This window comes from Acipenser ruthenus, chromosome 5 (genome assembly GCF_902713425.1).
Source record: "Acipenser ruthenus chromosome 5, fAciRut3.2 maternal haplotype, whole genome shotgun sequence".
NCBI classification, from domain to species: domain Eukaryota; kingdom Metazoa; phylum Chordata; class Actinopteri; order Acipenseriformes; family Acipenseridae; genus Acipenser; species Acipenser ruthenus.
The window spans coordinates 38,282,285-38,298,526 of NC_081193.1; the positions used below are offsets into that span (position 1 = coordinate 38,282,285).

Below are 16,242 nucleotides of genomic sequence, written 5' to 3' on the forward strand. Positions count from 1 at the left end.
TGTAATTGTATGTAAAAATAATGTGATATCTTGTAACAACTGTAAGTCGTCATGGATAAGGGCGTCTGCTAAGAAATAAAGAATAATAATAATATAAATATATAGAACATTTAATGGTCTATATTAGCTGGTTTGTGTTTTAGTTATTATTAATCTATTATAACAATTTCTTTCCTCATAGCTTGTTCAGCGTTAGTGGAGTTGCTGTTTAGGCCATACAGCCCACTATAATTTATAATAGCTATTTGAGGTTTTTATTTGTTTTGGGCCTTTTGGGTCATGCTGAATGTTGCATTATTTTGAGATGTGTTTTGATGTTTTAAATACATCTCATTTATAATCGAAAGTTCACATTTTAAAAATACATTAATAACAGTTTAAGTAAATCGCAGGGGAAAAATGCAATGAACCACAGTGACACATGTACATATCTCAAATGTAGCATGCAAACAGTGTGTGGTACCTTGTGAGCACATTCTGAATGGAAGAAATATATATATATATATATATATATATATATATATATATATATATATATATATATATACACCAAATTATTTAAGCCAATGTTTTTTTGTGTTAAATTTGTTTTTAGGTGTGTATCCCTTTAAAAAAGGATGGTCTTGTTTCTTAATTAGCTGATGCACACACTTTTTGAAAACAGGTCATAATTTCCAGTAAAGGATTGGCCGGTGAGAGGAAACGGGTGATGAAAGGGGAGTAGAGCACACGAGAGAGGGTACACAGGTTGTGGATTTGTTGTTTTTCTTGATTTATAGCTATTGAATGTTTTAAATACATTTGTTAAACCAGGTTCTTAGAAAAAGAAAAATGCCAATCAGTGGAATAAAATGGTTAAATAATGCTTTAATGTGTGGTGCTTGCCTAGGAGACTAACAATGATTGGTATGTATAAGATTTGTTGTATCTTAACATAAAATAAACTTGATTATATAGCTGCGTTTGTATTTTTAGCAGTATTGGCAATAATAGTGCTAAAATCTGCTGTCTTACGTGATTTTTTTTTTATCCAACGATATCGCGATATGGAAATTATTACCGTTATCAAACAATATCGATATCATATCAAAATATCGATACTGGTGCCCACCGCTAATTATTATCATTATTTTTTTATTCTTATTACAGTTTCCTCATGGTTTGTCTAGTGTGGGAAAGGAGTTGGGCTATTGAGTCCACTGTAATTTTGAGTTGTTAGTTTATTAATCTGCATGTTTTTTTGTTTTTTTTGCAGAACTGTTGTTGACAAGTACACACAGTAGGAACTCTGCAGGCAAAATGTCACTCTTCGGGGGGGTGATGTCAGGGGTGATGTTTTGTTTTTTTTTCTCTTTTGTTGTTGAGTCACATAAAACTGTATCAATGGTGGAGGAGGATGTTTTACTTTTGCTTTGGTGTGATCTGTGTAGTGGTCACTGGATGTATGTTTTCCCAACATTCCTCCTATTATGATGCCACACAAGTAGTAGGGCCTGCAAAGCAGGTTATAATGCAAATTTTGGAAGCTGGAATGTCAGGGGACTTAATCATCCAGTGAAATGCATTAAGGTTCTAGAACATCTTCAACTCAAGGTGAACACTGCGTTCCTCCAAGAGACCCATCTGTGCACATTCAATCGTTACCGCATATGTAAGGCATGGGTGGGGCAGCTGTTTCATTCTGGTTTTCATGGCAAGGCAAGGGGCACTGCTATCCTTATTCATAAAAAGATTCCTTTTGTTGCCTCTCAGTTGACTACAGAAAAAGTTTAACACTCAGCGAGCTCTCTCCCTTATTTTGGAAGCTCACTGTTGCCGCATTAGTCGTACTCTGTCTGCTCTCTCACCTTCCTATTAATCATCATTGTCGCCTTTTTGTTTCAAAGAGTGCTGTACATTATTACAGTGTCATTAACAATGTCTGCTTCCAAATGAAGCAATGACCATTCAAGCCTTTGTAAAATTCATGAGGAAGATCTTTTCCTGCCCGCAAAACGTATTAAATCTAAGGCATGGATGTATTTTGGATATAAGAAAAAAGACGGTGTGTTATTTGAAGATGGAGTGCCGTTTTGTAGACGTTGCACAACATCGGTTTCTGCTCGTGTTGGACACTCATCTAACCTTTTTACACACCTCAGGGACCATCACCCTGCTATTTATGCAGACATCTCAAAAGTAAGTTGTAAATACAGCAGTCTTCTCTGCTATTAAATAATGACCAATAATAGTTAATGTTTGTGTTTTAAGCAATATGACCAATCATTCCTGAATTCTTACCGGCAAATAAACTGCACTTTATTTTTTTTTTGTTGTTTGTTTTAATTTATCTACAGTATAACAAATTAATCTGATGTTTGAAAAACTGCATCACTTTAAAAGCCAAGGCCTGCAGCACAGCATTCTTTTGAGCAAAGGATAAATATGAATAATACTGCTGTACTGTGGCAGTATAACATATTGCACAATTTCAGTGTTCTTTTAAAGTTTTAAAATTGATTGTCTTAAAAAAAACATTTTAAAATTGCTATGCTTTTTTTTGTTTTTCATGGTATTGAAATGTAAAATAGTCTGTTTAAAGCATTCCGTGAAAAGTTGTGTGATATATGAAATAAAATTTTGCGTTATGTTTTAAATGTGGAATGACTGAGAATCTCTCATTTACAGTGTTTCTCTCTTTCGTCAGGGCCAAGCTAGTTGCAAAAAACAAGGTTGTAGATCAACATCAGTGCAGCCAAACATACTTGCAGCTTTTGAGAAAGGAAATAAATTAGATGACAACTCCAGTCAGGCTCAGGATCTAAAGGCTGCTGTGGCTTACTTCATTGCAAAAGAAATGATACCTTTTCAGATAGTTGAGAAGCCAGGGTTTAGAAATCTAGTGTCAAAGTTAAACCCACAGTATAGGCTACCTTCCAGGAAACGTTTTTTCTGCAAAGGAAATACCCAAGATGTACACTGCACTACAAAAAGAAGCTGAAAGTTCACTCAGAAATTGAGTGGTTTTCCTGTACAACTGATCTATGGACTAGTAATGGAGGCAATGGAGAACCTTACTTGAGCCTGACAGTTAATTACATATCAGAAAGGAAATTACAAACATACTGTCTGGAAACAATTTTAATCCCCCAGGACCACACCGTTGACAATATTTAAGCCTTTTTTCAAGAACTCCTTTCTGAATGGAACCTGAACATCTGCAACCTTGCTGGCATAACCACTGACAATGGGGCAAACATGAAAAAGCTTTTGCAGAGCTGCTTGGATTGCATGCAGTGTGGCTTAATTGCTTTGGCCACAATCTGAATCTGGCCATTGGAAAGGCATTAAAAATGAACAGAATAGAAACTGTTGTGAGAGCTTGTCGGCAACTTGTTCAGGGCTGTAACAGCAGCTGGAAAAGGAGAAGGGAGCTAATCAAAAAGCAGGCTGTTCTCAAATGTCCCTCAACACACCCTTATCCATGATGTAGTTACCAGGTGGGGCTCCACTTATTCCATGGTGTCGTGGTTCATTGAACAACAGGCTGTGTGTGCTGCCCTGGCATGTGATAGAAGTGTGTGGCACTTAATGCCAAGAGACACAGATATTGCCACCCTTGAAGATGTCTGTAAAGATCTTGGACTGTTGAACACCTTTACAAATTCTCTAGCTGAAAGCTATGTCACTATATTGGCACTGAAGCCAATCCTTCATCACCTGACAAACAATCTGCTCACAGAAGAGACTAATGACAGAGAGTTGGCCAAGCACATGAAGGCTACCATAAAGGATGATCTGATTGCAAGGTACTCAACAGACAACATCAAAAAACTGATTGATATTGCTTGTTTCCTAGACCCCAGATTCAAGGACAGCTTCTCTGAAAATGGCAATAGTCACTGTTATTGTTGAATTGCCCCAGCAAGAAGTACCCACAGGAACAGAGAATGCTGCACAAGGTAGCACAGGTGAAGGCTTGGCACCAGGTAGCCTTTGTCAGCTACTGCAGAACATTACCACAAAGAGGAAATGTGCTGAAGTGGAGGACTCCAATGAAACCAGAGCTAGGAGTGAGATTTCTCACTATTTAGCTTTGCCACAAATCACTGTTGAAAAAGATCCTCTGATGTGGTGGAATACTCATGCAGCAGATCTACCAGTGTTAGCTAGTTTGACCAAGAAGATCCTCTGCATACCTGCTACAAGTGTGCCATCTGAATGGGTTTTTAGTTCTGCAGGTCACATTTCAACACCATTTCAGTTAAACTTAAAACCAGAAAAACTGAATATGTTGGTGTTTTTACACCATAACCTAAAATAAAAATTCAAAAGCAAGGGCATATTGACTGTAAATGTTGTTGGTGGTGCTTGTGTTAATGCACTAGTTGGGTATAAAGTTGAACTGAATTTCAATGGTTCACAAAGAAAAACATTGAAAAAAACCTGTCAAAACTTGACTAAAATTGCTACCAAGTTTATATTGTACTTAATACAAAGAAAACATCTTTAAGGTTAATGGCTTATTTGGCCTCAGTTCAGTTTTAGGTTGAATACAGAAATGTATATAGACAAAGGAAAATATATATATTTTTTCTGATAAATAGATTAACGTTTTTCTTTACAGGACAAAAAATAAGCTCCATAGTATATTATTAAACAAGTTGAGCATATTTTTCTATTTTCTAAAATATACTGCAGTACAGAGAATTAAGACTAAGAATTTCTTGGTTTGGGAGTTAGGGTTCTATGTTGAAAATAAATAAAAATAATAATTAAAATAAAATCCATGTTTGATGCAACTGTTTTGTATTTGCTTCATTTTATAACTTGCATACCGTGATATCAGGGTTACCGTGGTTTTTTTTTTTTTTTTAAGGTTATCATACAGTGGAAATTGTATACCGTCCCATCCCTACTATCAAGCTATTTCCTCCTCCCTTGTTCAAAATGGTATTGCTGATGCTTGGTGCTTTCTTTCTCCTACTTCAAGACTCTTTCTTTTCCCCTGTCCACCATACTTTCTCTCGTATTGATTTTTTAAATAACAAACTACTCCCCTTTATTTCTTCCTGTGCTTATAGCAGCATTGTTATTTCTGACCAAGCCCCCTTAGTATTGGTACTTGCTTTTCCTGACGGAAACGTACCACGAAACAACTGGCGCTTCAATCCCGTTACTCTCTGATCAGAGTTTTGTCCAGTTTATTTCCTCACGAATATCTTTCTTCCTAGATATTAACAACTCCTGGACTTTCTTCCTCTACTCGTGGGAGACCCTGAAAGCCTACATTCGTGGGCAAATAATTTCATACACTGCCCAAGCCAATAAGCGGCGTACAGGGAGACTTACTGAGATAACTGATCTCATTTTGAAGTTGGATCAGAAATATTCCAGCTTTCCAGTATAAAGACAGACTGAACTTGCAAACAGAATATGATTTGCTGTCAACTACGCAAGCTGAACAATTACTGTTAAAATCTATATTTTTGAACATGGCAACAAGGCCGGTGAGTAGCCTATGAACCTGGAAAGGTATCATATTTTTTAAATCCATGTAATATAAAAAAATAACATATGGGCTGCAGTGCATGAGGAGAAATATGTAAATCTCAGGGTTCTGTGTTATTTCATAAATCACTCCAGCGTCACTCTTCTGGTTTATGATGTCACAGAGACCGTCGATTAAATATTTTCTCGTAATTCACGGCAGCCCATATATTATTCTACAGTCAGCACTCAGATATTCGTTATCCAGATACATGTCAGTCGCATTTTTCCGCCCTTGTATTAAGAATAAAATCAATCCCCATTATATATATATATATATATATATATATATATATATATATATATATATATATATATGTAATAAATTAACGCACTTACCCCTCACATTTCCGACTCCGTCACCAGTTTTCTGATAAAGCCCATCTCTTCTATGTTACAATGTACTTGTTTATCCGTCACAGTCCGCTTTTTTGTTTTGTTAGTTTTTCGCCAATGCCAAATCAGTCTGTTTTTATTGTGCAGTTACACAGCGCTTCCTCCAATTTCGCATGACGAAAATGCAGCAAAAACAAAGCGAACGAGACAAGCTACGGTTATCTAAAACAGTTAATCATTAAACAGTTTTAGATACTGTGATGGATTTTTTTTTTTTAAATCTGTGATCTTTAGTTGCTTTTATGCATTTTCATTTGCAAGTGAACTGTGACATTAGGGCCTTATCGAGCACTATATTCTGCAATTTTGTATTTTTGACATTGTATCGTTTTTGTGTTCCCTGAAAAAACGGACAAGGGTTGAAACAGTCCAAAATGAAATAATCAGATATGTGTCACACTCGTGTAGCCGTCACTAAAGTCAATTTTATAGGGTCGGATATGCGAGTGCTGACTGTACATATAAAAATCAGACATTTCATCAAATATACAATTTTTCGACTGGAGTCTAATGAGCTACATACCATCATTGGGAATGATTTCCATATCCCATGGACTCATCTTTTCTGTATCACCATTATCCCAGCTAAAAGGTTGAAAAATATTACAAATGTTTAATGGTTCCCCTTCAAAATGTAAACAATTGCATATATTATATATATAAAAAAGTTATATAAAACAGGAATAAAAAGCAGATTAAATTCAACAAACACAAATACACATGTGAAATAATATGATACTAACACCAAAACTAAAATGAAAAAAAATGAAAAAAAAAAGAAAAAAAATCGCTGACATTACATTAACATTTTTTGTACAATCAGTATTATGTAGGTAGTAACAGTGTCCATCTAGAGTGTCTCCTAAGCTAGAAGGAATTGATCTTCTTCCAACATACACCTATGGCCAAAAGTTTTGCATCACCCTATAGAATTAACTAATTTTACAAATTGAAAAAATTATGTTCATATAGTTGTTTTTTTGTTTCAGTTATGTCTCAATCCTAAAATTCTAGATAATATAAAAAATTTTGGCCATAGCTGCATGCATATATTAGCAGTGAAGATTACAAAAGGACTAACTTAACTTGACTCTAAATGACTGTAAATAAACCTGGGTAGCAGTGCAGCATTTCAAATACACTACCCCTGCCTCTCCTATCTCTCGCAGTGGATTCCCACACTCCTATTACACATACAAAAGGTTCAGACAGAGAAAAAGGCACCTACATAGATACCTCAATCTATCCCCTAGCTTTACAGATAACTGTAAACTTGTGTGGCATATGTAGATCTGTATGGGCTTTTCTACTATATCGCTAGAATAGAAATCTCATAATACATGTCAATATATTGCTAGTTAAGGCATTATATTGACATTAAAGAGCAAAGACATTCAATACCCACATTTTGAAAAAAATGACTTTCACAACATGTCCAATATGAAATACTAGAAAGGCATACACCAACAAATGTTGCCTAATTAACAAAAAAGACTCGGCTACAGACATTTCTCCGTACTGCATTCCTTCTAATATTTTTGATTATAGCAATAATGGCCTTAAATATAACGACATCTAAATAGCTGGTGTATTCATTAAGTCAAACTATCAACAGATAACACATTTATTGATTAAAAGGCTGCTCTACTAAACCATTTTATTTTTCCATAAAACAGACTTATTTTCTGTTACCAATTACATCTAGATCATTATAAAATCAACTCCAAGTATGTGAAGGGGCATACTAGATTAGAGAAACGTTATTATCCAGATTGTTACAAACAAACCATCTATCATAATTGAATGCAAATTTGAGAGTCAGTGCCAGCATGGAGCAACCAAAGACAACTGCAGTATCAGAATTGGATGATAATTTGCTACTACTGAAATAAATAAATAAATAAATAAATAAATAAATAAATAAAAAACAAACAAACACATTAGAAATTATTCTTACTACAAAGAAATGTGCTGTCTTCACCTAAAACACACTGTATTGAAATGAATAAACGTACTGTTCCTCACCAGACATTGTAACACTGGAATGAGCTATCAGGATACTGAGCTTGAAATGGCTCCCGGCTTTCAATGGTTCCAAACCACCAGGCATCATCAATCACAGAACGAAAGCGATCACCTACATGTTGATGAAAAACACTGTTAGCGTCATAAACAAAACCCAGTTTACATAAATCAAAAGTTTTTTTTTTATTGTAGCCATGTGGAACCCATGAGAATCCAAATGAGGTAGGGTTTCACGTGACATGATTTGTAGGAGCATGGTAAATGGTGAATATTTTCAGAATTCTGATCATTTAATAAAGGGGGCAGGACGGCACAAACCAAAGACCTGTTGGCTTCTCACCCAAGTACAATCTTACATTGTTATACAACCCAAAGCCACATATTTCAATCCATGTCCAAAGCTGTCACACAACAATGACTGCATATTGAGGTTTACAACAATATCTGATTTATGTATCTTGGTCTTGGGCTTGATCTCAAATGGCTTTTTAATACACAGGTCACAAATGTTCATATCCAAGGATAACTTGCTGTGTCGTGCCTCTTTGACTCACCACTTAACTCCATTGACTAACTAAATTTCCCTGGAAGCTGTGGCATAGACTTTAGCTCTCCAATATCCCTTCCAAATACCATTTGACATTAATCATGCATTATGCTATTAAGTTCCCTGTTCTACAGTAAAGTTTGGCCAGCTTATTACATTGCAAATAAAATTGTTTCCAGTTCCCTTTATACGGTCTATCAGTTTTAGGAATTTTTGTGGTAAGTCTCTTGTTCTTACTGTTCTTGCAGTGGTACATTACTGACATTCCTGTGTTAATGAGGGAGATCACCAGAGTCAAATGGTTTGACATCACTGGTGACATACAACCACATCTTTGAATACAAAACTGGGTCAATAAGTATAATGAAAAAGTCAAAATCGCAATGGCTTACACTATATGCACTTGTGAAAAGTTTAACCGAGACTTATTCAGTTGTGATAAAATTAAGTTTCATCGCAACTGAAAACGTGTTTCTCTAGATATATACAAGTACGACATAAGGATGCAGACAGATACATAATGTTCAACTGGATGTGCACATCTCTCAGGCTGTCAACTGCTCGATTTACAAAATACAGTGCTAATTATTACACGGTTTTAAGTGGATTACCATTCATTTGAAAATTGTATTCAGATTTATTAATGGTCTTAAAACTGCCCAGACCAACAACTAATAGTTCTAGGTTGTGATCTGAATGCCAGGCAAATTACATCTATTACTTGATAAATAAACAAATAAATACATACATTAATTAATTAAGTGGAGAATTAAAGTTCAACTATGTCAGTAACAGACATTTCCCCTCAAGAGGTTCAGACACAGAAAGTCACCTACATAAAAACTGACAGAGACCTCAATGTATCCCCTAGTTTTACAGATGTGTAAACTTTTGTGACATATGTATCTGTACAAGCTCTTCCATTAGATCTAGAAAATAAATCTCACAAAAAAATGCCATATAATACTGTAGTTACGGCACCTACCTATTCTCCACTGCCTTGTCCTTGCATCTTCAAACTGTTGCCTAAGAACTAGGAAATCAATTACATCTGGCATATCATGGTACCTAAGGATGTAAAAAAAAAAAAAAAAATCAACAGAATAAAATAATGCATTTAAACCGATTAATACACACACACACAAAAAATATACTAACTAATCTTAGTCTTTTTTTATTTATTTTTTTAAACCCAAATCTACCTATTTGTACAAAGGCTATTATTACTCCTGTCATGCTTCAATTATTTAGTAGTAGCTTGAGCTATATAATTAACTGGAGAGCACTATGCCAACAAATAATTTCCGGATGGTTTCACAGACCCAGATTTGCAGTAATCATAGGCAATATTACTTTAGGGAATGTAAAGCAGTCCCAGATTAGTGCTAGAGTCTTATTCTTTAAATTATACTTACTTCATGGAGAAGGATCCTCCTGTCAGTTTACCAGTATCAGGGTCAAGGAAAGCCAGTTTGAGACAGCATAGGGTGGGCAGTCCCACTTCATATTTGATCCCAACAATCTTCATCAGCTCTTGCTCCTGTTAAGAACAAACCAATTCTCTGTGCAAAATATATTGTAAGCAGTGGTCGTATTTATTTATTTATTTATTTATTTTATTTTATTTTTTTAAGTTGTGTGTTTACACTTGTATTAGTCTACAGCTGGGTTTGGTGTATTTTGGTAGGATATAAATGACCATTTTATATTTCATTTATATGTTGTGCTATTGTTTTTGAAATGTGAATCTTCAAGCATGCTGTATAAGAGTAACTTGGAAGCTGCCTTTAAAAAAGGCTCCATGTTACCTAATGCAGGTTCTACAATGCTTGAATGATTGTGTTTTTATTTCACAATCACACCCCCTACATGGCATTAGAGAAGCCACAAAATCCACTTTCTGCAACACCTTGAATTTTTGTTTTAATAGCAAGCAATTGGATGGCATTGTGAATTGTTGTTTTAATACCAACATTTAACCCATTTTAGCTAAGGCGGCTTATAGATTTTTTTATTTAATCTACCCCCTATATAGCTTATACCTGTACATATTAATTATATTCACTTTAGCAGTATTATACTTGAGAGATGTGCAATTCTTGTAGGCACACATTTACCAGGCTGTCTTGTTGGGGGATCATACCAGCTATTTGTTGGCCACTCGAGGCTGTAAATTATGAGTAGGCTTGCTACTTTTCGATTTTAATCGGTAAAGCTCGTTAAATGTCGAATTCCCCAAAAATATGAGTTCGACTGAAATAAATTTATATAGGATAAACATCGGTAAAACCACTCGCAATTTTTTTATTTTCTCACCAAAAATAATCATTTAGAAATCATCTCTAGTTTGTGTAGTTTTATACTTGCTGTCTGTCCCGTCTCCGTTCCGCTCTGAATGGGTAGATGTCGCTGGCAGTCAACTCAGTGCTCCCTTACTAGGCTACTGTAGTTTCACTGTCGTCATTTCATCCTGTTCTGACAGATCTTGACTGAAGCAGAGCTAGAATGCTCTCATTCATTTAAATGACTGTCAATCACCAAGACCTGCACCGACCGTGCACTTTCATTTGCCAGCTACAGCGCCTGTCATTAAAAGCGCCTACTTTGTAATTAGCGGGTTAAGATGTAGGTAAGCTTTTGCTATAGGTATACGGTGACAGTTACTAGTTTGATTTCTAGGTGTATTTCAGAACACTCTTACATTTGTGTATGATCTTTCTCTATACAAGGTACAGACCAAACGTTATTTCAATTAGAATGTTGGTAACCATGGTTTTGTTGCATGTTGAATATGATAAAAGTGTTTCGCTAAATGAGACGTTCTCAATGGCATAAAAAGTCGATTTCACCCATTATCTGCTTGAATGGAAAAAAGAAACAAAAGATCCAAAAAATGGTAAATTCATTCAAAAATAAACGTCAATATTAATCGTCAATTTGGGCAAAAAATAAAAATCGAATAGTAGCAAGCCTAATTATGAGTTATTGATAACTCATGAAAAGCCTTAATGTTGTCAGCTAAAGTATAAAATCATGTTGATGCAGTCTAAAATACACACACACACATTTTTATATATATATATATATATATATATATATATATATATATATATATATATATATATATATATATATATATATATATATATACACACACATATATATATACACATATATATATATATATATATATATATATATATATATATCTATATATACACACACACACACACATTATAGATAGATATATATATATATATATATATATATATATGTGTGTATATATATATGTGTGTGTGTGTGTGTGTATATAGATATATAGATATATATATATATATATATATATATATATATATAAAATGTGTGTGTGTGTGTATTTTAGACTGCATCAACATGATTTTATACTTTAGCTGACAACATTAAGGCTTTTCATGAGTTATCAATAACTCATAATTAGGCTTGCTACTATTCGATTTTTATTTTTTAGCCAAATTGACGATTAATATTGACGTTTATTTTTGAATGAATTTACCATTTTTTGGATCTTTTGTTTCTTTTTTTCCATTCAAGCAGATAATGGGTGAAATCGACTTTTTATGCCATTGAGAACGTCTCATTTAGCTAAACACTTTTATCATATTCAACATGCAACAAAACCATGGTTACCAACATTCTAATTGAAATAACGTTTGGTCTGTACCTTGTATAGAGAAAGATCATACACAAATGTAAAAGTGTTCTCAAATACACCTAGAAATCAAACTAGTAACTGTCACCGTATACCTATAGCAAAAGCTTACCTACATCTTAACCCATTAATTACAAAGTAGGTGCTTTTAATGACAGGCGCTGTAGCTGGCAAATGAAAGTGCACAGTTGGTGCAGGTATTGGTGATTGACAGTCATTTAAATGAATGAGAGCATTCTAGCTCTGCTTCAGTCAAGATCTGTCAGAACAGGATGAAATGACGACAGTGAAACTAAAGTATAAAATCATGTTGATGCAGTCTAAAATACACACACACACATTTATATATATCTATATCTATATATATACACACACACACACACACACACACACACACATATATATATATATATATAGTGCCTTGCGAAAGTATTCGGCCCCCTTGAACTTTGCGACCTTTTGCCACATTTCAGGCTTCAAACATAAAGATATGAAACTGTCATTTTTTGTGAAGAATCAACAACAAGTGGGACACAATCATGAAGTGGAACGAAATTTATTGGATATTTCAAACTTTTTTAACAAATAAAAAACTGAAAAATTGGGCGTGCAAAATTATTCAGCCCCCTTAAGTTAATACTTTGTAGCGCCACCTTTTGCTGCGATTACAGCTGTAAGTCGCTTGGGGTATGTCTCTATCAGTTTTGCACATCGAGAGACTGAAATTTTTGCCCATTCCTCCTTGCAAAACAGCTCGAGCTCAGTGAGGTTGGATGGAGAGCATTTGTGAACAGCAGTTTTCAGTTCTTTCCACAGATTCTCGATTGGATTCAGGTCTGGACTTTGACTTGGCCATTCTAACACCTGGATATGTTTATTTGTGAACCATTCCATTGTAGATTTTGCTTTATGTTTTGGATCATTGTCTTGTTGGAAGACAAATCTCCGTCCCAGTCTCAGGTCTTTTGCAGACTCCATCAGGTTTTCTTCCAGAATGGTCCTGTATTTGGCTCCATCCATCTTCCCATCAATTTTAACCATCTTCCCTGTCCCTGCTGAAGAAAAGCAGGCCCAAACCATGATGCTGCCACCACCATGTTTGACAGTGGGGATGGTGTGTTCAGGGTGATGAGCTGTGTTGCTTTTACGCCAAACATAACGTTTTGCATTGTTGCCAAAAAGTTCGATTTTGGTTTCATCTGACCAGAGCACCTTCTTCCACATGTTTGGTGTGTCTCCCAGGTGGCTTGTGGCAAACTGTAAACGACACTTTTTATGGATATCTTTAAGAAATGGCTTTCTTCTTGCCACTCTTCCATAAAGGCCAGATTTGTGCAGTATACGACTGATTGTTGTCCTATGGACAGAGTCTCCCACCTCAGCTGTAGATCTCTGCAGTTCATCTAGAGTGATCATGGGCCTCTTGGCTGCATCTCTGATCAGTCTTCTCCTTGTATGAGCTGAAAGTTTAGAGGGACGGCCAGGTCTTGGTAGATTTGCAGTTGTCTGATACTCCTTCCATTTCAATATTATCGCTTGCACAGTGCTCCTTGGGATGTTTAAAGCTTGGGAAATCTTTTTGTATCCAAATCCGGCTTTAAACTTCTCCACAACAGTATCTCGGACCTGCCTGGTGTGTTCCTTGTTCTTCATGATGCTCTCTGCGCTTTAAACGGACCTCTGAGACTATCACAGTGCAGGTGCATTTATACAGAGACTTGATTACACACAGGTGGATTCTATTTATCATCATTAGTCATTTAGGTCAACATTGGATCATTCAGAGATCCTCACTGAACTTCTGGAGAGAGTTTGCTGCACTGAAAGTAAAGGGGCTGAATAATTTTGCACGCCCAATTTTTCAGTTTTTTATTTGTTAAAAAAGTTTGAAATATCCAATAAATTTCGTTCCACTTCATGATTGTGTCCCACTTGTTGTTGATTCTTCACAAAAAATTACAGTTTCATATCTTTATGTTTGAAGCCTGAAATGTGGCAAAAGGTCGCAAAGTTCAAGGGGGCCGAATACTTTCGCAAGGCACTGTATATATATATATATATATATATATATATATATATATATATATATATATATATATGTGTGTATATATATGTGTGTGTGTGTGTGTAGATATATATATATAGATATATATAGATATAGATATAGATATATATATATATATATATATATATATATATATATATATATATATATAAAATGTGTGTGTGTGTATTTTAGACTGCATCAACATGATTTTATACTTTAGCTGACAACATTAAGGCTTTTCATGAGTTATCAATAACTCATAATTAGGCTTGCTACTATTCGATTTTTATTTTTTGGCCAAATTGACGATTAATATTGACGTTTATTTTTGAATGAATTTACCATTTTTTGGATCTTTTGTTTCTTTTTTCCATTCAAGCAGATAATTAGAATACATTCGGTTTGTAGATGATATTTTTGGGGTTTGGACACATGGAGATGAATCTCTTTTCCAGTTTCATAAAATGGCAAATGAAATACACAGTAATATTAAGGTGGACCTTCGATGGACAAGGAAAGAAATAGAATTTTTAGATACCATAGTAAAACTTGAAGAAGGTTCAATTGAGACTGACCTCTTCTGTAAACCTACTGACATGCACCAGTATTTACACATGTCCTCTGCACATCCGATACACACTAAAAGGGCAATCCCAAAGGGTCTAGGAATAAGAATACGAAGAATATGCTCAAAAGAAAGTGACTATGTAAAACAAAGAAATGTATTAAAAACAAATCTTAAAAAAAGAGGATACAAAGAAAGAATTATAGAGACGGAGTTAAGAAAAGTGGATAAACTAAAAAGAGATGATCTACTAGATTATAAAAATAGAGATAAAAAGGTCAAAAGAGTCCCATTAATAATGACTTACTCTAAACTTTTGCCCAATATTTCTAAAATAGTTTGGAAACACTTGCGGATTCTACATAATTCAGAAAAATTAAAAAAAAGTATTTCTTAAGGCCCCAGTTGTAGCATTCAAAAGAGAAGCTAATTTAGGTGATATTTTAGTTCACAGTAAACATAAAAGAATAATTGACAAAATAGGTTCTACGAACATGTGCACTAGTAGATGTAAAGTGTGTAAATACATAGACAAAAGAAAAAATATAATTAAACATAAGAACACCACATATCCACTAAAAACTAATACCTACTGTAAAAATAGCAATGTTGTTTATGGAATAGCCTCTGAAAAATGTGATGAAATCAAGTATGTTGGAGAGACTGGAACTACTTTATATAAAAGAATTCAGAACCACCTTTCATTAATTAGAAATAAAAAAATGAATGAACCAATAGTACTGCACTTCACCAGTCAGGGACATGACATAAATGATGTCAAGTTTGTAGTATTAGAACAGCTCAAATTAGACAATGCGACATATAGAAGAATAAAAGAAAGTAAATGGATAAATAGGCTGAACACGATTATGCCAGCGGGACTCAACAGAAAAGAATGAACTAATTAACTTCAATAAATATATAACATTTAAATAAATAAACAAAATTCATTCAAAAGTTGTGCATACTGATGCGCTGAGGAGGCCAAATCTAGACTGATCCTCAGAGCCAGCATTGCATGATATAATAAAAATATAAGTTTAGATAAAGTAATGTTAATTAGAATTAATACAGATTCAAAGATAGAAGTAAAAATGATGTCACAATATATAGAACACCATTACATCATGTAAGAATAAATCATGGATTTGAATGTAAACAATAACAAGTAGTTGTCATGCCGTCAAAAACCTATAAATACCTCCAATGTTTTGATTCAAACACAGGCTCCCTTGAGAAAGATATGTACAACATATCGAAACGTTGGGCAGCTGGCTCTTTGAGCTAATATATATATATATATATATATATATATATATATATATATATATATATAAATATAAACACACACACACACACACACACACACACACACACACACACACACAGTGCCTTGCATAAGTATTCACCCACCTTGGACTTTTCCACATTTTGTAGTATTACAA

General features: G+C 34.5%; 1 protein-coding gene across 1 annotated transcript in view; it reads right to left on the reverse strand.

Annotated features, from left to right (window-relative positions):
* The window catches only part of LOC117402897 (PH-interacting protein-like), a 106,442-nt gene that overhangs the window by 25,667 nt on the left and 64,533 nt on the right, over positions 1-16,242 (reverse strand). Inside the window, exons 26-29 of the mRNA XM_059024145.1 lie at positions 9,913-10,037; positions 9,483-9,565; positions 7,951-8,062; positions 6,449-6,510 (exon numbers count right to left, since the gene is read on the reverse strand). Coding sequence (XP_058880128.1) covers positions 6,449-6,510; positions 7,951-8,062; positions 9,483-9,565; positions 9,913-10,037 — 382 coding nt within the window. The remainder of the gene's footprint in view (positions 1-6,448; positions 6,511-7,950; positions 8,063-9,482; positions 9,566-9,912; positions 10,038-16,242) is intronic.